At 48.9% G+C, this 22,657-nt stretch overlaps 1 protein-coding gene and 1 long non-coding RNA gene across 2 annotated transcripts; both read right to left on the bottom strand.

Annotated features, from left to right (window-relative positions):
- Positions 1–1,323: 1,323 nt before the first annotated feature.
- On the bottom strand, positions 1,324–4,001 carry LOC118208551. Its single transcript, XR_004761581.1, has 3 exons — positions 3,802–4,001; positions 2,627–2,736; positions 1,324–1,584 (listed from the first exon to the last, which is right to left on the bottom strand). It is a non-coding gene; the product is annotated as an uncharacterized LOC118208551 (long non-coding RNA).
- A 1,005-nt stretch (positions 4,002–5,006) lies between these two features.
- Positions 5,007–22,424, bottom strand: LOC118208327 (potassium/sodium hyperpolarization-activated cyclic nucleotide-gated channel 3-like). Its single transcript, XM_035382899.1, has 8 exons — positions 20,163–22,424; positions 14,656–15,085; positions 13,496–13,657; positions 11,833–12,051; positions 11,106–11,252; positions 8,676–8,916; positions 8,149–8,313; positions 5,007–8,046 (listed from the first exon to the last, which is right to left on the bottom strand). The coding sequence occupies exons 1-8, from the start codon at positions 20,765–20,767 to the stop codon at positions 6,479–6,481; spliced, it is 3,537 nt and encodes a 1,178-aa protein (XP_035238790.1). The 5' UTR covers positions 20,768–22,424; the 3' UTR covers positions 5,007–6,478.
- Between the last annotated feature and the right edge of the window lie 233 nt (positions 22,425–22,657).

The raw sequence follows: 22,657 nt of genomic DNA, 5'->3' as shown, positions 1-22,657 counted from the left end.
CCAAGAGTTGTGCCATCAAACACCTATTAGTTTTCTGTGTTCAGCTGAAATTTCTGTTAATTTTTTCATTTGTAATGGTACAAATTAACAGTGATATTAAGATAACGTGTATTGCTGTGTTGGTATCAAAGGACAGAATAAACTGCCTGACACTGAGAGGGGTAGAAAACAGAAATGGTGTAGGGGTTCAGAATGTGTGAGGGAGCAGACTGTGAGGATGCTCTTCGCACCCAGCAGCTTCACCCCCTCCCCTCGCTGCCACCCCAGAAAAAAAAAAAAACGAGCTTCCTGTTTGAAGTGGTTCACGGATAGGAATCACCTTACTCTTTCTAAGTGTGTGCACGCACTCTGCTCCCCTCGCCCCCTGCTTCCCCTTCTCCCGCCCCCCCCCCCTTCGCCTCCCGAAAAGGGGGAGCAGGATGTACGCGTAAATATAGCAGCGTGTGGTAGACCCACCCTGCCCACCTGAATACCACCCTGTCAATCTGTGCTGGCGCTGCGGTGTGGAAAAGCGCTACTGTGCAGTATGCTGAAGCCTGAGTGGAAACTCTGCTCCCCCTCACATCGCACCTCATTTAGTCAGTCATTATGGAAAGCACATCTTCTAGTGAATTCTGCCTCTTTAATGATGGCCTGCGTGTCGCGCTGCAGCTGCCGCCTGTTGGTTCAGTGGAGGAAGAGCATCCAATTTTTTTCCCAGCTGCATTTGTAGACGGCAAATTTAATTAGCGTTTATGTCGCCAAAAATTTCAGTCCGTAACATTCAAGAGTGTTGAATGTGGGTGTTCGGGGGGGGGGGTTTGTTGAGTGGGATACGTTAAAATATTTACAGCTAAAGTGTAAAAATTGTCAGATTAATTCATAAACTGACGGGAATCTGGCCTCGTATGGATCTTTTCAGGAACATGTACACCTACAAGCCCCAACCTAATCAGTACTATTCAACTGACTGTTCGCTGACACAACCAAAATACATATTCATCTGTTTACAAGCCGCTCTAGCAGCCTGTAATTATAACCATATTAATTCTTCTAAATTCAGGAAAAGGTTCATCCTTAGCCCCTCATCATCTGGTTCTTCGTCTGGATGAAAAAATGAACAATTTCAGTTGCTTTTACACTCTTTCTTATGATCTTCATTTTAAAATATGAACACCATTATCTTGTGACAATAAACAAACACAGCAGTAACCCTACTGTATATAGTCAGGTCACTAATTCTGCATTTCCTGGAATGAAGTAAACGAAGCAACAGCAAGTGTACTGCTCCACCTTGAGGAATGTTTTTGTATTACACCCGATAAACGAGTTAAACACAGGAAGCCTGGTTTTCTACATTCTCTTTAATCTGTGTAATGAGCTTCTGGCACAAACCCCCACAGGAGACCAGATCTTTGCGCAGAGTTTGCCAGCGCCCTGCGACTGGGCATCTGATACTCCACACAGATGGGCTGCTGGGACAGCACACAGACACCGTAGTCATCACCCCACGCTGCTGGGCCCATCTTAGCGTCAGGAGTCTGACACCAGGCGGGTCTGTCTCCTGTGTTTCCACAGCTTTTCTGCATTCTGCATCCAGGACATCTACGATAAAAAAAAAACACACACACAGTCCACAGAAATGCAACCATTTTTTAAAGTCCAGTGAAAGCTCAGGTGGAAAACCGTGTTCCATCTTCTCTGCTGATGACTTTGCAGACCATCCCATCCCACGCTGTCTTATTCAGCCATCTCATCTTCCCCACCCCACTTCCTCTCGCAACCTTTTTTCCAAGTTCTCGCCAATTACAGATGTCAACACACCTCGCCTGGTGACATAACATCGACCAACCAATCACCTGTACCCTGAACCTCCAGTCCCTCATCTCTTCTCCATAACATCTCACCTAGCATATTTCCATTCATAAACTCACTGCTGTCCAGAGGTAGGGCCCGTGGGCTTCAAGGAGGCCCGAGTTGCGCCCCTGTACAGGAAACAGCCTCTGAACCTTCTTGCTGCACAGAATTATCGCCCAGTCTCCCTACTCTCCTTTCTCTTTAAAACCCTGGAATGAGCAGCATCTAACCCACTCCCTTACTTCCTGTCACAAAATAACCTTCGCAACCCCTGGTTTTAGGGCTGGTCACTCCAATGAGACTGCCCTTCTCTCCAGCACCTAAGCACGCTTCAGCCAGCTACAGCATCTTTGCTCTCCTGTGCTCTAATTCAGCTGGACCTTTCCACAGGCCGCTAGCACCCTCGGTCTACCCTGATCTTGCTCAGGATCACAGGCACTCTTCTCTCTATGGATGTTGTCTGTGTGTCTTTAGGCTGTACTTTATTTCTTGGTGAGCATTATTAACTTGCACTCGTGCTTCAGTGATGCTGCATCCTTACTCTCTGGTCTGGGAATGTTGTTAGCCAGGTCTGGTACCACTGCTCATATTTAATCAGGTGAATGAACTTCAGTTTCTCCCATACTGTAAGCCGCTCAAGATAAGAGCATCTGCTTCCCGAACGTAATGTAATGTAATGTACATGTGAGGGTTACAGTGGAAAACACAAAGCCTGCACTCTGTCTCAGGAGTGTTATTACAAAGCAGGGCCGCATAGCACCGCACACAGTAAACTCAACATGCCCCTCACCAGCAGTGTGTTGGTGGTCAGCAGGCTCCTCTGATACCGCAACAACGCGCAGAGTCGGTCCGACAGCCCCTTTAGCTCCTCCCCCAGGTCTGCGCACGCCACCTCGTAATCTGCAGAGCAAGACAGAGGAAATGACACATACCAGACTGCCCTCAGTGAAAGAGAGGCCTTCGCGTGAGCGCGCTCGGCCTAACCGTCAGCAGTGCGTCACCACAGGGTGGAACCAGGGTAGTTTGGGGTGAATTTAAAGAGTGATGCAAAATTTTGATTTTGAACATTATTAATTTGTTATTGAAGTCGTCCTCGATCATTTTAAACTCAAAGTCGTCACGTGAACAATTAAATGGCATGAGCCTTCCCTAACCTACGCCCCTTCCAGTGCAAACAGTTTTGAAAGTAGGCGTGCTGATGAATTGTTCACTGCAGCACAGAACACAGAAAGTACAAATAGCTATATGCTCCTTGCTCTTAAAAACACGACTTGCAATGAACTCTAAATCAGTGCTCTCAGACTGAATGCCAGTGATAGCTACGTATACCAAAGCCCCCAAAATCCAATGATCATTTAATTGTTTGGTTAGTTATACAGTGCTGGCACACTTGATTAAAATAGCTGACATCTATACATCTGTGACACTCAAGAAACTGCCATATTTTTTGAGTCCAAGGCCATGCAGAACATTTAACCCCCTGGATATTCACCCTCCCCTCAATGAATTCCAACCTATCCAATACCACTGCAAACACTGTATTCAATATAGTTTCAAACAGTATTCTGCATCTGCTTCATGCATGTAATGTTATGTAATGTACGAAGGGGTTACAGAAAACACAAATCCCAGAAAGGCCTCTTCAGTATCTGGACGCGCTAGAACTACAAAGTTGCAAGTTTGGTTAAATACTTAGGTCAACGTTACAGCTGGATGTTGCGCAAGTAAGCACAAGTTAGCGATGCCTAATTGAAGTACACGACAAGCAACCTACCTAAGGCTAAATATCTTAACATAATTTCGTACGGCAAACGTGATCTTAAGAAACGCCATGTTAACTACACTATTAAAAACGAAATCATTTAGCGTAGCTTATTAAACTGGCAAATGTGAAAACATTTTCAGCTTGATAGCCAGCATAACGTGTTAGCTAACTTAGCCGCGGTTAGTAGAAGTCCCACCTACCTTTCATCGCTTTATCCAATTCTGTCGACATCGCCGTTGAAAAACTTTAATTATACGACTGTCCCTGTGATGCACTTGTTTTTTCCCCCAAATAAATAGATTGTGTTACAAACTACAGAAGCTAATCCTAAACCTCTGCTTCCGAACACAACATTCTTCCAGAGAACTCATTTGTGTTTACAGGATTCTAATTTGGCGCGAGACGAGTGACGTTTGCGCTGTGTCTTGTTATCGTATAATACGAAGTAGAAGCGCAATTTAACACGTCTAATTTCTTGTGGGCGAATGTGGTTGAAGGACATCCGATCATATCTGTGTTCGTGAAATTACTGTGTCATATTTCTTGGAAGGTTTGTATCATGTCATTTACCATTCCCTGATGCATGTGTCAAGAACTTTATTTTTAGGTGGGAAATACCATAAAATATACAGCATAGCCAACAATATAAGTATTTAGCATTCTTTCTGAAAGTAACAACATTACCTGACTATAAGCTACTTCAGACTGTATTACAGTAAGGGAATCTCCACTCTATTTCAGCTCGAGAGAAAATGAAAAATTCCAGAAGGATTTATGCACTGGACAGAGTATAATACCTAAAACTACAGGAACATTAATTTAATTTTGAAATGAAATAGCAATCCAGAGGCGATCCAAGTGCTATCAACCAGCTAAGCCCGATTTAAGACTTTTTCACCTTGCACTGAGGGACAAAGATTAAGTCTGGAGGGATGGACAGGCTAACAGTGTACTTGGAGTTGTGTGAGCTGAAATCCCCCGAAAATGGCTATCATTTTTACTGTTCTCCACGGGTATCCTATACAGCCAAACACACTCCCACCCCCCAACCACACACCTCCCCCACTCACACACACATGCACACACACATATATACACACACGCATGCAGACACACACACGCACACACACACATTTGTGTGTGCACACACATACACTCACGCACACAAAGATCTGTTCAAAGCACTTATGTGAAATACAATGCACATTATATATACATTATATTAAGCTGGCTCAAGCCCTACATGAGTACAAACTACGCGTGTACACATTTCTGTTTTCCCGCTGATGAAATACTCTTATTTGCAACTTTATTTACAAGTATTTAATGAATGAACATAATGATTGCCATTGTAGTTGTAGTTCTCCTTAGATAGCTCAAAATACATTATTAACAAAATGACAACTTAGTCTTTCAGTCTCTTTATTACTAATGACCATATTCAGTGTTCACATTGTCTCAGCATCAAACCAGGTGACATCATAAAGTCTGAAATCAATGGAGAATCAGTCCAAAGATTATAAACCAGATTTTAACTCATTTCAAGCAACCAAAATCAGGACTGCTTTCCAAAGTTAAAAATTATGTCAAACATAATATTCTGCACAGCTTCAAAACAAATATTTGTATGAATCCTTTCCCTAATGTTTTAAGCTCTGTAGCTAACTGATATTACCGTAATCACCAATGCCAACTGAAATGTTTGCCCAAATGGAAGCATTTCACCTGTTGAGTAAAATGGGTTTGTGTGCGTGTCAAAAATGATCCACAGATAACGGATTCCTAACATACGTAAGAGAATACACACCCTTACAGCTGAACTAGTAATTCTGACTCTAATTCTGCTTTTTCTTACTATCATCATAATGATCATCATTGTCATCGTCATCTTTATAGACAATTATTTACTCTTTTTTTGTTGCTCAAAAGCTAAAGCTGTGATAACAGATAAAAATAAAACATTTGGTCCTTAAATTTACACAGTCTAGGCAACATGGTAGAGTAGATTAAAAACTCTATTTTGATATTGGTACAAGACAGCAAAGGACAGCACTCAACAGGACGCAAAGGAGGGGCATGAACAGAGAAAAAGAAAACTAAAAAAGAAAACTAGTAAGAATACAGACACAAAGTAGGGGGTGACAGACAGATAAGGAATACAGACACAAAAAAACCGAGAAACTCAGAGAAATAAACCAAAAGGCCAGAAGGGAGTGTGGAAATACAAAATAAAGGACATAAGGATAGAAGAGAATAGATTAATACATACATATACACGCACACACACACATATATATATAATATATACATTGAAAAGAGAAGCTTGAGATTGGTGATACAAACCTACATACACTGTGAATGATGGAGCAGTGTGAAGGCTCACACATTAAAACACAATTTAGTTACAGCAATCAGTGAACATGGACCTTAGCATTTTATCTGTCCAAAGCTAACACCACACACCTGGGACAACAGACTACATGTGGATTGTGCCTAATTATTATGATAAATATAATAATTACTACAGAATTTACTTTATTATTTATTATTATAGTGACAGATTTTACACTTTGGTGAGGAGCAGGAGTCGTGGGGGGTTGTGGAACTGCAAACTGCTGGGATTTGTCTGTCCCACTCACAACCTTAAATTGTTACCCCTGCACAAGCTACAGTTGTGCAACAGTCATCCTCTTCACTGCCATCATTGCTGCTGTCTTATTGACTGTCCATGCTGTAATGTCTTTCCAGCTCTTTGCTTTCTCTCTTGCTCCAGCAATCACTAACACACTATGTAGGCTTGGAATAGTGTCATAACCAACCCCACCGGCCCACCCCAGCCCACCCCCTCTTCCATTGGCTCTCCTGGCCACACCCTCCTCACATGTTGGCAGGAAGTTTATGTCTAAGAGCCTCAGAGTCCTTCCTGGTGACAGGCAGTTCAGGGTCTTTATTGCCCCCCTTTGGAGAGGAGGAAGGGGCCGGGGTGGCAGAAGTGAGCGTGCGAGGTGTCTGGGAGGCTGGGAACGTGGGAGCGGTGGGGGTAGGGGTGGGGGGTGTACAAGCCAGAGGGGAGGAGGACGGAGGAGTGGGGGAGGGTTTAGGGCGTGGGGTTTGGGGGAGGCCAGGGGAGGAAGGAGGTGGTGTGGGAACTTTGGACGAGGGAGGAGAGGAGGGGAGAGAGGAGGGCGCGGGACTGGGTTTGGGGCACGGGGCTGGGGTGGAGGTGGGCAGAGCAGGGGCGGGTGAGGGTTTGGGGGAGGAGGAGGGCGGGGGCTGTGCTTGTACGTAGGAGCTCATTTGGGCCTGCAGCAGGGCCGAGGCTTGGGCTGCCATCTGCGCTGAAGAGATCAGCTGCTGTGCGGAGGGGACATTAGAGCTCAGAACGCCCACACTGCCCCCTCTCGCCATCTGCCCCGCGGGCACCTGGAACGGGGCAGGGAGCAAGTTGCCCCCGGAGGCTTTGCGGTGCAAAGGCGGGCAGGGCTGTACGCCTGCCCAGCCTCTGTGTGGCAGTGTGGGCTGCGAGGCAGACAGAAGCCTCGCCTCTTGGGTTAATCTGCCCAAAGCCGGGAGCCCCTGCGTGCTCCCCCCGCCGTGGCGCAACAGCGCCTCCCTCGCCCTCTGCTGGCCAGATCCAAGACTGCGGGCATCGGGAGCCACCACTGGGAATTTGTGGAGGGGAGGGGTGGTGGCACCCCCTGACAGCAGAGCGCCCCCCGCCGGGGCGTCAGAGTGAAGACGGAGACTGTAGTGCAGAGTTCTGCCTGCCTGCAGGGGGGCCGGCATAGGAGCGGGTGTAGGTGGAGTTTTGGCCACAGAGACCCCACTCCCTACAGCCCCGCCCACCCCGGCAGGACCCATAGAGGAGGGAGAGGGGGTTGACGTGATGGAGACAGGGGTGACTCCCCTGGGCGACAGCCCACCGACCACCCCCATGAGGGAGCTGACGGACTGGCGGGGGTGCAGGAGAGGGGGCCGGGGGGGTGAGATAGGACAGGTGGAGGGGGAGGGGGATATGGGGAGGGTGGACGGCAGGAATACTGCAGCTCCCAGTGCGTGCTGCTGCTGCAGCTGCTGCAGCTGCTGCTGCTGCTGCTGCTGCTGGTGCATCAGGGCGATGGCCACGTTGGTGGTGGCCGCAGCCGTCTGCAGGGGGGCGTGGACGAGGGGAGCCCAGATCACCGGGCGGGGCCGGGGGGAGATGGTGCCCCCGCCGCCGCCCGCCACGCCCGCCCTCGCGGCCCCGGGGGGCCCGCCGTCCTGCGAGGGCATGCTGTCGTGCTTGACGATCTGCTGCACGAGGATGCTGTCGCAGGAGCCCAGGCCCACGCCTCCTCCCGCTCCTCCGCCCCGGCTGCCGCCTCCTCCTCCCCCCCTGCCCACGCTGCTCCCCGCCACCGATCCCCCCTGGGACGTCTTGCGCAGCAGGATGGAGTTCTTCTTGCCTGAGAGAGGGAGGAAAGGAAGAGTGAAATTGAAAAAGAGGAAAGGGAGGGGCGGCGGGTGCATTTAAACGCGGCAGGGCGGACGGCGGGCGGGCGCAGTACCGATGCGGTCCAGCCGGTCCACGGCCACGGTCTCGAAGGCCCGCCTCATCATGGGGTGCTCCTCCAGCACCTCGTTGAAGCTGTCCACCGACAGCGAGTACAGGCGGCAGTAGGTGTCGGCCCGGACGCTGGCTGTGCGTCGCCCGCGCGTCAGCAGGCAGATCTCTGGAGAGGAGGAGGGGGAGGGGGAGGGGGAGGGAGGGAGGGAGGGGGGCGCGAGGGAGGAGGAGAGTCAATGGGGGAGGTGGAGGAAGAAGGGAACGTGTGTTGAGAATATGGAAAAAGGAGAGGCGTGAGGAGAAAATGAAATGAGAGAATGTTAGCATTGTCATGAAGGGTGAATCAGATTGAAAAGGTGGAATTGATTGAAAAGAGGACATTCAGGGTGGGCAGACAGAGGAAGAGATGGGCAGGTAAAATAAGGGCTTCAGTTAGACCCCCAAAGCACGAGACGCACAGCCGACCGGCCCTCGCGGAAACCCCCCCCGCAGTCCGACGGGCGTCGCCGACCTCCTGGTGTCACTCACCCCCGAAATAGGAGCCGTCGCTGAGCTTGGTCTCCTTGTTGCCGCGGGTGAGCACGCTGACGCGGCCGTGCTGGATGAAGTACATCTTGCGGCCCACCGTGCCCTCGCGGATGATGAAGTCCGCCGGCTGGAAGACCTCGAAGCGCAGCTTGGTCAGCACCGCCGTCACGAAGTTGGGGTCGGCGTTGGCGAAGAGCGGCATGTTGGCCACCAGGCTGCGGCAGTTGAAGCTCACGATCTCCTGGCAGGGGGGGGGAGGGGGAGACGGGGGGAGGGGGAGACGGAGCGGGGCTCCGGTTAGCGCGCCGTGGAGGGCAGAGGGTGAGGAAGGAAAAGACCCACCTGGATTTAGGAAATGATTGAAGCGGCGCAGAACAGCGCAGCTCGAATCGTGATGCGACACACATGCAAAATGAGAATAAATCCTGTCTCTTCAGTGTGGGTTGCTAATGCTAAGTCTAGTGTCGCTGTCGAAACGCTGGTCGTCAGTCGTCCCCCAGCCAATGTATGTGTGCACTTCCTTCCAAGCCGAGTGGTTCCACATGCCCATGCTAGCAAAAAGCTGCACTTACCACAAAGCAGTTCGTCTTCATACTGTATGTGCGAGATGGATTTCAAACAAATCAAGCAGGCGTAACCTTGCAAACTAAAGGTTTTTTTTTTTGCATGTCTGTTATATTAAAAGTGAAACATTTGTTATTCCGTATATGTTCATTGTTTATTTTTTCTTTTACTGAAGAGCAAATGCAGTTTTCTTTCAAAATGGACACTACGGGTCATATAAAGAAAGTCATGTGTGTGAGAAAGTGTGTTTCAATGCAACACCGTGTGACTACAGCGTGCTGCTACGCTACTAGATTGGGTCTGTCATTGTAAATGTAGCCAGGACGTGAACATTTTGAAAGTACTCAGTTGCATCTCACATGCGCGCCGCTGTCCGACTGTTCCTTACTTATACAAGACCGTTCAAGATGCACAATGCAAAATAGCCTGGCGGGAGAAGAGAAATAAATAAGTGCACGCGTCTAACCTCAGGTCTGTGATCCACTGAGGCTACACTGAAAGCCACTGAGGGGAAGAGAACGAGAAGGAGGGAAAGAGCGGGATGGTGGAGAGAGAGAGAGACACTGAGAAAGAAGGGAGCGCACAGAGAGGAGGAGGAGGCTCCTGCTCGCCGGAGCGGAACGTTCAGAGCGTGCCCTCTCCAGAGGAAAGGGGGGTGACAGACCAGCTAATGGCTGCCGCGATGCGGGAAGCACAATATGGACGTCGGGAGGGTGAGCACACCAATCCGGCCCGGTCAGGAAACGCATTCAAATTTCACTCAACTGAAAAATCCCAGCAGAACTTTTGTCAGTTGAAGAACTGAATTGCAGTTATTTTTTCCTGAATTGGCAGAATTGAAATCGAATTAACCCCAGCCTTGCTACTGAAAGAAGGGTGTCACAGCATCACACCAGTACAAAAGCACCCCGGGTTCTGAGCGATACCCAGATTAAACACTGGAAAAGGCAAAAGATTAAAATACATAAAATGCATAAAATATAAAATTAAATTCAAATGACAATCCAAACTGGAATTGGTCACACATTAAGCCTACCAGACCCAAAACAGAAAATTCTGCATTGAAAAGCAGCAGTTGAAATGCAGACACAGATACGCAGACACAAAGACAAACAGATAGACAGAGAGATGCAGACAGACAGCCAGAGAGACAGAAAGACGGACAGAGAGAGAGAGAGAGACAGAAAGACAGACAGATAGAGAGAGACAGTCAGACAGGGAGAGACATACGGACAGAGGGACAGACAGAAATACAAGGACAGACAAGCAGACAGACAGACAGAAAGGCAGGCAGACAGAAAGGCAGGGACAGAGAAACAGTCAGACCTAGAGACAGACAGGCTCACGGACAGATAGACAGGCAGACAGAAAGGCAGGGATAGACAGACAGACAGAGAGACAGAAAGGCAGACAGACAGACAGGCAGGCAGACAGAAAGGCAGGGACAGAGAAACAGTCAGACAGAGAGACAGACAGGCTCACGGACAGATAGACAGGCAGACAGAAAGGCAGGGATAGACAGACAGACAGAGAGACAGAAAGGCAGACAGACAGACAGGCAGGCAGACAGAAAGGCAGGGACAGAGAAACAGTCAGACAGAGAGACAGACAGGCTCAAGGACAGAGAGACAGGCAGACAGAAAGGCAGGGATAGACAGACAGACAGAGAGACAGAAAGGCAGACAGACAGGCAGGCAGACAGAAAGGCAGGGACAGAGAAACAGTCAGACAGAGAGACAGACAGGCTCACGGACAGATAGACAGGCAGACAGAAAGGCAGGCAGGGATAGACAGACAGACAGACAGGCAGGCAGACAGGCAGGGATAGACAGACAGACAGACAGACAGGCAGACAGACAGGCAGACCTCTTTCAGCGGTTCACTCAGCTCCCCCAGTATGTTCTCCTCGTCGAACATCTTGCCCTGGTACCGATGCTCGTAGTACTCGTGGATCTTCTGACGCACGTCCGCCGGCAGCTTGTGGAACGACATGTACTGCTCCACCTGCTTATACTGGGGCACAGCGTTGCATACTGATTACAGACGGCCGCCTGCGCTCGGCCCAGCCTTCGCCGGCCGGCATCGCGCGCAGCCAGAATCAGAGGGAACGCAAACGCAAGCCTGTTATCAGAGCTGCTCCACAAACGCGAGGCTGGTTAAAAATACAGTAAGGTTAATATCTGCTTCAGATGCAAAGAGGGGAAAAAAAAAAAAAACAATCACAAAAAACAATCTCTTTCTGTACTTCCAGTTTCTCATCTGTTTTGCCTTTGTAAATGAAACCCTCGCATCTTTGCGACTGACAGTGAAGTGAGTTTACGATGCGGCATCGCTGCCCTGCCAGTCGCTGAATCTGCACTTCAGTCGCTGAGTAGTATGAATGCGAGATGTGCAGGGGGCAACAGGTTTGAATGCGAGGGGCCGGTTTTTTAAATGGAGGCCTATCGACGACCGGTCAGCAGGAGTACGTGCTATGCCCCTGAGGAGCGCTGCCTAACTCTATCCATCATTCGGGTCACGGAGCAGCTCTCGACCCTCTGGGAACGAACGGGGTGTGGGGTTGGGCGAGCGATTCGCTAGCGCCGGGAGGTACCTTCTCCTGGTACTGCCGCCGGGACGAGTCCAGCGACTGGATGAGGGCGGTGGCGTGGCCGATGAACATGGCGTAGCAGGTGGCGCCCACGATCATGCTCAGCATGGTCAGCCAGACGTCCGTCATGCCCTCGGGCGCCTGGGCGCCGTAGCCGATGCACAGCATGTGGCTCATGGCCTTGAAGAGGGCGTAGGAGTACTGCACGCCCCACGTGTCGTTCTGATTGGGCGAACCGAGGAAAGGGGGCGGGGTTAGAGCGCTGGGAGCAGGAGGCGGCGGTTACTCCAGCCAATGACAAGCTTGCACTTCTTATGCACACAGATTGCAGGACAGAGAAGTAGACAACGCTTTTTGTTTTTGTTTTTCGTTTCTGAGGGACACGTGTTGCTCTTGGCCTTTACATTATATCCGGTTCTCATAGTTTACTACGCGATATGTATGTCAGTGTTTGTCACTGCTATTTGCAATTATCGGAGCCAATTATAGCCTGGTTCACATCTAAGTGGTCCAGATGGAAAGTGCCGCTCTCTGGGGGAACTCTGAGCATCAGCTGTGTGGCAACCGTTGCTGTGGCAACAGGATAGGAAACCCTGCTGTGCCGTGAGTCAGCGATTCACATAGGTGCAGATAGAGCGGGCCGGGGTTCAGGGGGGTGCAGCACTTCCAGATTTCAGTCGAGGACATCACTACTTTAATTGGGATGCATAAAACTTCCCGTACCTAGTCGACATGTAGTGACATGCCGTAATCAAGGTACGCGCTGTACAAACATTAAGTGCAAATGGTGTATATACAGTACACAAGCGCACGCCGATTATCTTACACACACACGCTGTGCACACATTCTTTAACAAAAGCACACTGAATACAGTAACAATGTACACACCTTTCACACCCACACAGTACATACATTAGGTATGTACCGACACACTGTTTTCAGCTCTGTAAGCACCTGATCACACACGTTCCTACACCAACACACACACACACACACACACACGCCTGCTCACACACACACACACACACACACACACACATACACACACACGCACGCACGCACGCACACACACACACACACACACATACACACACACACACACACACAAACACGCACACACACACACACACACACACACATACACATACACACACACATGCACACACACAAACGCGCACACACACACGCCTGCTCACACACGTTCTTACACCAACACACACACACACACACACACGCACACACATACACACACATACACATACACATGCACACACACAAACGCGCACACACACACGCCCGCTCACACGTTCCTAGACCTACCTACATTTGAATTCTTTATTTAGGTCCACATTTATAAAATACATCATAAGGGCCCAAATATATTTCAGTTGCTGTCTGATGTCCTTCACTTGAGTAGCAAAAAGCATACCAGTAGGGATAAAGCAAACAAAATGCAGGTTAGACATTTGCACCTACACAAAACACATATGCACACACACACCTACACAAACACAAACACGCGCCTGCACGCACACACACACACGCATATACACACACAGGCCTACACAAGCAAACACACACACATGCCTACACAAACACACACACATACATACACACACACACTTACACGTGCACACACGCACAAACACACACACTCCTCCTCACCACCATGTTGTTCTTGGACACCCAGCAGTCTGCGGGGAACTCCTGCAGCATGGGCACCAGGAACTGCAGGCAGCCGTCCCAGTGGCACAGCAGCAGCATCATGCCGATCAGGTTGACGATGCGCACCATGGCGCTGGCCAGGTCGTAGGTCATGTGGAAGATCTGGCGGCAGAGAGAGGTTCGGTCAGTGGAGCCAACGGAGTAGGGGGGTCAATCAACAGCCTTTCCTTAAGCTCTCCCTCAGCATTTATTCTCTCCATCTCTCTCCCTCTTCATTTCACATTTCAGCCCATTCCGTCCTCCTCCGATGCTCCCGTCTTCCCTCTCTCTGCCCTTCACCTCCCACTCTGCCTCCTGCTCTCTGACACAATGCACCCCTGGCTTCCTTTTCCCTCTCTCCTTTCTCCTCTCCACCACTCACCTTCAACTCACACTGTACTCTTCCTCCCCACCTCTTCTGCCTATCCCAGAGCCCTCCACTTCTCCCTCACTCCCCTCATCCTAACCTCGACCCCTGGCCCTTCACCTCCGCCTCACATCTCAGATCTTATCCCTACCTTCTTTGCTTGCACTTCCCCCATCCTAATCTCAAGTTCTCAGCTCTTTCCCCTATTCCTCTCTCGGCTCCTTTCCCTCCCCTCCCTCTCTCCCCTCCCCTCCTCTCTCCGCTCCTCTCGCTCCCCCCTCTCTCCCCTCTCCTCTCCCCTCCCTCTCTCCCCTTACCTCTCCCCTCCCCTCCCTCTCTCCCCTCTCTCCTCTCCCCTCACCTCTTTTCCCTATTTTTATCTCCTCTCCCCTCCCCTCGCATCATAATATAAGAGCAGACATTACTTCCACAGCAGTGTCAGCCAAAGTAACACTGCAGGCACATGCATACCAACACACAACCCTCTCCTCTCCCCTCCCCTTCTCCCCTCTCCTCTCCCCTCCCCCTCTCCTCTCCCCACCCCTCTCCTCTCCTCTCCCCTCCCTCTCTCCCCTTACCTCTCCCCTCCCCTCCCTCTCTCCCCTGTCTCCTCTCCCCTCACCTCTTTTCCCTATTTTTATCTCCTCTCCCCTCCCCTCCCCTCTCCTCTCCCCTCCCCTCTCACCCCTCCCCTCTCCTCTCCTCTCCCCTCTCCCCTCCCCTCCACTCCCCTCCCCACCTCTTCTCCCCTCACCTCTTCCCACTGGTGTATGTAGCGGATGAGGCGGGAGAGGCGGAGCAGGCGCAGCAGGCTGAGGATCTTGGTGAAGCGGACGATGCGCAGGGCGCGGGCGGTGCGGTACACCTCCGAGTCGATCCGCGCCTCCAGGTCCACCATCAGGAAGATGTAGTCCACGGGGATGGAGGAGACGAAGTCCACCAGGAACCAGCTCTTCAGGTAGCGCTGGCGGATGGCGCGGGGGTCCAGCAGGATCTCCGTGCTGTCCTCCTTCACGATGCCCGTGCGGAAGTTGAGCACCAGGTCCACCAGGAACAGCGTGTCCGACACCACGTTGAAGATGATCCAGGGGAGGGTGTTCTCGTTCTCGAAGAAGGTGATGCCCACCGGCAGGATGATCAGGTTGCCCATCATCAGGAGGAGCATGAGAAGGTCCCAGTAGAATCTGGCAGCAGAAGGGGAAGGGGTTAAAAGGTAGGGGGCGGGGTTGACAGGGAGTGGGTTGGGTCAGGGAAAAGGGGAGGGGCAGGTTGAGGAAGAGGTAGGTTGGGTCCGGAGTGGTCAACCACAGAAATTTAGGTACGTCTGGTTCTCAGCTGCCGTGATAGCTGCTATAACAAGCAGTTAGCACTGCAAAAAAAGGCCTTGTGATGTGCAGACCTTTTAATACATAGTGCTAACCAGCATATTGTTGATACCCTTGTGCATAACTGCCCTGTTGCATAAATATTAAACTGATAAGGGCTTCTGCTAAACAAATTAAATTAATGTTGATATATAGCCCCTGCCATATCTTGCATCTGCCAGGGAGTAGAAGAGAAGATTATGCCCACTGCACTGGACCCAGGAGATAAAGATCCAGATTAATAAACCTCTGGCTCATATTGAAGAAGGATTCATTTACACATACAGATTATGGGATACCATTCTGAAAAGGCAATTTTAAAACAAGGATATGATATGCTGTTTAAACGGTTTCCACGCAACAATACAGAGCTGGTATTAAAGTGAAGAAAGGCTTAATATATACATACGACATCGGTACAAAGACACCATGATGAGACAGCACATGGAATAATACCCAAATGGAAACCATTCTGCAACCTTGACATGCAACTGGGATTAGGACTGGGGTTAAAATACAGGACGAACTACTGCCATAAAGTATATTAAATCTATTTTGAGAGGAAGCATATTGTTATTGACTGCTGGTGAGTTTTGCACTAAATGGGAAATAAAATGCCCCATTGGTAACAATATTATCATCAGGAGTGCCCTTTAGAACACCAAGGAGCACATTACACACTAGAACGAGTTATGCTGATAAAAAGAATACACTTTGAAACACAATATCTCAAGAATAATGAACAATTCCACTAATTATGCAATGGCACAGCATATTGAATTAGGAACGTGAACTAGTGTTTCATAAATTCCGTTTTCATTCATAGTTATTTAAAGACACAAAGGCACAGAGTTGGTAAAAAAAAGCAACCTTTTTAAGTGTGGACTGATTTATCAATACAACATTTGCTCCAGAACGGTGCTAGTCCTCATTAAAAAATACATTTCCAACATCCATCAGGAACAGCTGAAACTCTTATGTAATCCCGCAGAGAGCAGTTTGTCCAAAGGCATATTTTAGCAAGGGTGTCTACACCAGTCTTAACATAGACCAGTTGTTGTTCCATTAGAGGTATTTGACTTGAGCCTGGAGGGAATCTGTGCGACAAAACTCAGTGGTACTGGAAACAGGTGTGGTAATAATTTTCAAATCCAGGAGGGTTGACTTCCTAAATTGTACCAGATTAGATGACAGCAGGTGGAATGAATACATCCCTCTTCACCTGCTTGTGTGCACTTTGCATAACCACAACACACACACACACACACACACACATACACACACACACACACGCACACACACTGCTGTTCTTTTTTTCCCCATAGAACTCGGAGAAAAGCAATGCAAAAGCAATGATGTTTTTTTCATGTATGAAATAGGCTGGCGTACCAGTATGTATTATCTAGATATTTCCCACCTCTCAACACACAACACAAAGCTGTACATAGCTGCATTTTACATCACATTCCTTTGGGGGACGGCACATTTCTGTTGATTACTGCATGATCTACATTGTACAACATTCAGTTATTACACCGTAATCTATTACACAAGCGACTATATTTTGGCTGGGTATTCCCTGTGCTGGTTGTGTTGGGCGTTAGGCTTCTGTTGGGCCTTCAGTCTCTCTCAACGCACCTGATCCCCCCGCACCCCCTCCTCTCTGGATACCAACCAATTCCACTGCTAATTACGCCCTATTAATACATGCCTATCACCTGAAATCTGTGCTCTGGGCAAAATCATACTCGTTGCATTATGAATTATGATGCGGAGGGAATGTGGGGCAGGCATTAAGCTGTGAAATAAATATTTGCATCTCACATTTTTATCAGAAACTGGGCAGAGTGTTGTCAATCTTAAACAGCCGTGTCCACATCCTTTTTTAGCCGCATTATGAAATACGTAGAAGTGTCACTTTATCTTTGGACCATGGGTGTGCAAAAGGCAATTCTTTCATTTCTTGCATAATAAGACACTTTGGCTGCACCGTACACCAGGACTATTTTGGACTGTGCATGTCTGTCGTCTTGCACTTTCATTTTGAGGAAATGTTTTAGAGTTACATCATTCTTCACATAGTGAGCAAAGTCAGGCATTACTGTATACGGCATAAAATCCTTTAAATAAACAAATGGCAACAACTCTGCGTGCAAGCTTTACAGGATAGCTCCTTGTCTCTGGCACAATCTAATGAAGTTCCCAATTTGCACATTTATGAATAATTTATTCCTAATCAATGGGATCTTAAGCTGAGCAGCAGGACTGTTGATTAATGCAGATATGGCGACATTTGTTTGGACAGATAATTTGGTGAACTGTGATTTAAACAGCTGCAAGCCAAGCTTCAGAGAAGATGCCACCCGCTGCCCTCTGGCTTCTGGTCCAACCATTGGCAATTGTCATGGTCACTGACTGCGCACGTCCGAAGGAATCGCTTTGGTTATGCAACAGTAAATCGAATATCTTTGTGAGAAGCTGGTTTCCTGTCAGTGACTCAATGGAAAGCCATGCAGAGGCCACACTGCCGCCTGCAGCGACTTACAAGAGTACTGAATGAGAGAAAGAGAAATAAGAACCTTACAAAGCACTGACAGTTCAATTTCCTAAACAAGCGGGGAAACACTCCCGTTTTTTTCTGAAATTCACAGATGAGACGGTAACCCAAACCCGTTTTAATTCTCTAAATATTTCTGGATCCTTGGGAAAGTTAGGATTAAACCTTCCTAGCATCTACATGTGCCCAGTTTCCTGGTTGTCCACGGAATGTAATATTTTAAGCCACAAGAAAACTAGGGAAGGGCCTTAGAACATTATTCAGTTTTGCTATTCATGGGATTGAAGAGGAATTTGAATTGTGCATCATCATTCCTGTTTGTTCTATTAGAATTGTTATCAGTATTAAGCAACTCCACTAATTTGTACTGAAAAATATATTTTGAATGTATCATCCATGTTCTTTCAGGAATACATGTCAGTACATCTCCACTGACACGTGTATGCAACATATCAGGAATATTTTTCTGTGACTGCGGCAGAACTTGTTTGGAGCAATACAATGTTCTCAGAAGCATTCTAGAACAGTTTTCTGCTAGCTACTATGTAGTCTTTGAATAATACCATCTGTAAATGCATATGATAATGCATTTTCTGTGTAAAATAACTGTGGCTATCATTAATTTCAGAGTCGTGTGCATCAGGTGGCTAAATTCTTAGGGTTTACTACATTTGTGACTGGTGAACAAATGGATGGAGGGTAATGCTTAAAATCCCTGATCATATTCACATTCAGGAGAAAAATCTTGAATGCATGCAATGCATGCACTCATATTATAAAACCAGCGAATGCAGACAGAATATTAGCACCCTCTATAGTACAACCCCACCAAGCCCAACCCCTCTCGCTCCCTTTCTCTTTCACGCCATCTCCATTGTCTACACGGAGTCATGTGATAATCAGGTACTGCAGCGTCGGGGTGCAAAGTCACAGAGAGCTATTTTGAACTCCGGAATGTGATAAATGTGATGTGGTAGAATGTGGTAGCTCTAGATAAGATATATCGATATAAATATAACGTGAACGGCCTTTGTGTTTTTGCGAGCACGTCACTAAAACAAAGAAATCCCTATTTGCTTGTTGTGGTCGTGTGTAAATGAGTTGGCCTGGCTCTTAGCCACCGAGCAACCAAAATTTGGCATTCAACAGCTTTACCTCACCTTCACCTCAAATTGAGCGGCAGGGAACGAAGACCCTGAGGCGTGAACACGTCTGCAGAATCACAATGACCATTCATCTGCGGACAAACCAGGGGCTCCGTCTAGAGCAACCCCACATTTTTACTGCGGGATCAACACTTTGGGACAGCCAACGGAGTCTGCGGCCCCTAACTCCCGGAGAGGTTTTTGCCATCGCTTTAAAATCAGCCACCAATTCAGAACCAAAGTAACCAGGTGAGGTGCATTACCTGTAAGCAATCAACTGCTTTAACGGGTCAATGAAATGCTAATAACAAAACTCAGCAGGTCCTGCAGGGCTCCATCACCAGAGTGGGAGACCCTTGCATAGAGCACATGATGGAAACGCCCACAGACTCTGAATCAGGGGGCAGGTTCACAACAGGAGAAGAACACATGGACCTATGTGCCTATGGTGCTTTAAGGTGTTACTTTCAGTGGGAGGCCAGTTGACTGCTTCATTTCCACGGTTGATTTATATTTGTATCGACAGAAAATAGTTTACCGTGAGCTGCCAGTAGGAGGCGTTTAATTAGACTCAGTGTTCGCCAAGCCCACGGACAAGTTTCTATTAAGTTTCCATTACTGAACCTAGCGAAATGCTTCACAGATTAGCTGAGCCGGCTGACAAGCTTAATTGGTGAATATTTTAACAAACAGTGCCTGCTGAGAAACATTAGGGGCGTGTTCCGGTTCAGAGAATCTCGCCCAGCGTCTCTGCTCCAATCCCATAATCCTTTCACACGCCACCCCCACAGACGCAACTCCATTCCAAGCGGTCTCTCCCAACCCTGAAACCCACCCAGACATTGTTTGCTCATGACCTCCGTCCCCCAGCACTCTTGCTGTTCTGTTTCACTCTTCAGCACCTGATATGCTCTTGCGCTGTCCAGGCGTGTATCCTGTCATGAACGTCTCCCACATTATGATCTTTAACCCCACTTACATCACTTAAGTATCCCCTCTGCCCTTGGAGCCATGGACTTACGCAATCCATGTCTGCCTAAATCTCACTTTCTCTTAGCTCTTGCCCCATCCCACGCCCCCCCCCCCCCAATTCACTACATTTTCCTCATGTACTTTTCTGTTATGACCCCTGCCTCACCCATCCTCCCCTCCTTATTGCCACTGTACACTCCATCCTCCCTCCCGTCCTGAGTACCTGAAGTCGCTGTATGGGTGGATGATCCAGACTCCGGCCGATTTCAGCCTCTCCTGCTCCATGGCCACTGCCTTGTGGCTGCCGAACATGCGCAGGGAGAACTTGTTGACGCCGGGCTGCAGCATGGCGCCGAACTGCCTCTGGATGAAGGTGGACTGGTTGGAGTAGCTGTAGTCCTCCCCGTCCAGCATGGCGTCGGGGGTCCCGGGGGCGTTGGTGTTGCAGGCGGTGGTGGTGGTGGTGGTGGTGTCGGGTCCCGTGGCCACGATGACCACTCCGGTCCCCGTGGAGGAGGTGGAGGCCAGGGCGGCGCGGGACGAGGCGAAGCCCACGGAGCGCTGCGAGGGCACGGGCGGGGGAGGCGGCGGGAGGGGCACCGGGGTGGTGGGGGTGCCCGCCGTGCGGAAGGGCAGCCCGTCCCGGGTGGAGCTCATGATGGAGAGGCGTCTCCGACCGGCATCCGCCCGCTCCCCCTCCAGAGAGGCCTGGGACAGGCGGTAGCCCGGGGACGGGAGGCTTCCCTTGCTGCGCCGTTTGGAATCGCCATTTCGGGTGGGGCGACCCTCACCGCCTGCTGACCCTGTGCCACCCCCCGCCCCGTCCATCCCGGAGCAAGGGAGAGGCTATATAAAAGTACCGTACACAGGGGGGTGGATCGAACCTGTTACACTTCCTAAACAAAAACCTCCCAGAAGGTGACAGCTTATCAGTCCTAGGCACAGTCCATCACTTTGTTAAGCTAAACAGAAATTATTACTATGGATTTCAAATGTAGACCTGACGTTATTTAATCCGACGCGCAGTAGTTTTCTTATTCAAAAAATAGAGAGATCGTAGCTTACACCCCCGCCCTCCTATGCTCTCGAACGCGTCCATCCTTCTCTCCTTATTGCCCTTGGATCTTCTCAATTAAGTCAGAAAAATATATCGTCCGGTCCGAAAATATTACGATCTCTTCTCCTTTCTTTCTCGTTTGTCTTCACCGTGATCCCTCTATCATTCCTCCTTTCCCTTGTCCTTGGAGCGCCACTCTCTGCCGGAGGCCCACCCTCTCCTCTTTCCAACAGCCCTCAGCGCTCCGACGCCGGGCATGTTGGCACTGAATTCCCGGTACCTCAGACAGAGACGCACGCAGCTCTTGAGCCGCACATATAATCCACTGTTTTTCCGCTGTTGCGAACGCTGTCCTCCGTTTTTACTCACCCAACATGTATTATGTAAGTGTTAATTTGGCGGCGGATGATGTAGCAGCTTTCTATATCTTAATCTACGAATGACAAGGACACTTGATCGGTGTCAGAAAAGATAGGTCGTCTATAACACGCAGACATACGGAGATGCACAGACCCACGCTGACTCACATGCACGCTGATTCATACTGAAACACGTTCACAAGCAGACACACGTAGAGGCACAAGCAGGCAGACACATCTAGAAGTCAAATGATTATGGATTCACCCCCGAACTCGCGAACGCTGAAAGTCGCTGAGACGAGATCGCAGGCATGCTTTCATTCCTTGGAATATAATTAGCCACAAGTGAAAAAAAAGAGACAGGGAAGGACGCAACAGGGTTCCGCTTTAACAAAATAATCCAATTCAATGAAGGAATAGCGCCATTAACTACACGCGCAAAACGCTAACGGAACAGATGTTAAAAGGGAAGATGCCGCTTTAATGTCCCCAGCGCTCGGTGTTGGCTATTTTACAGTCGCGCGCTCCCTCCCTCCCTGTCTCTCCCAGTAGTGATAGGTGTCAACCGGGTAGGCTGATTCCCTGAACTGCACTTCCCACTATGATTGCTTCGTTCCCGTACTCGCTTTGACTCATAATCAGAGTAATTATTCAATGTTTAGTGTAAAAACTGTCCATTCAATTGAGAAGTCCGGATGTGACGGATACTTTGTTTGTCAGAGATTTATAATTAGCATAAAATAAGAAAAGCTAATAATAACTAAGCTATATTTCAGTTCGGAGTATGCGGATCTCTGTTAAAACATAAAAAAGTAAATGTATAATAATAATAATAATAATAATAATAATAATAACCCTACACCGAAGAAGTCGCCACGGCTACTTCAAAAGCCCGTCCTCGTGATTCGTGAAAATGAAAAGTGCTAATAGGAAAATAAATAAAATAATAAATAAACAAAGGTCTGAATCTAATCGGCCTGTTGTCATGGCAGCCGCATCCCCATCACCCTTCCCCAGGGCCGCATGCCCAACCGGCTCGAGATCTACGCAGCACAGGTATGGGTCTTACGTCAACACAATCACAGATACAACTGGCGGAGGGGAAGCAGAGGAGGGGAGGACAAGGAAAGGAGGCGTGAGTGGGAGGAGGTGGATGACGGGAAGTGAATTCTATGCGATGTGAAGGTGAAAGGGATGGAGAGTGGGAGTGTACCGAGTCACATTTATTTCATTAGCTTACAGACACTGACAGCCATACTCACTAGTCTGGCATATCTCTGTTGACACAGAGCTGACAGTGGA

Source organism: Anguilla anguilla, chromosome 1, assembly GCF_013347855.1.
Source record: "Anguilla anguilla isolate fAngAng1 chromosome 1, fAngAng1.pri, whole genome shotgun sequence".
In the NCBI taxonomy this organism is placed as follows: domain Eukaryota; kingdom Metazoa; phylum Chordata; class Actinopteri; order Anguilliformes; family Anguillidae; genus Anguilla; species Anguilla anguilla.
The sequence above is the reverse complement of the archived record's forward strand: the minus strand, read 5'-3'. Positions and strand labels throughout refer to the sequence as shown.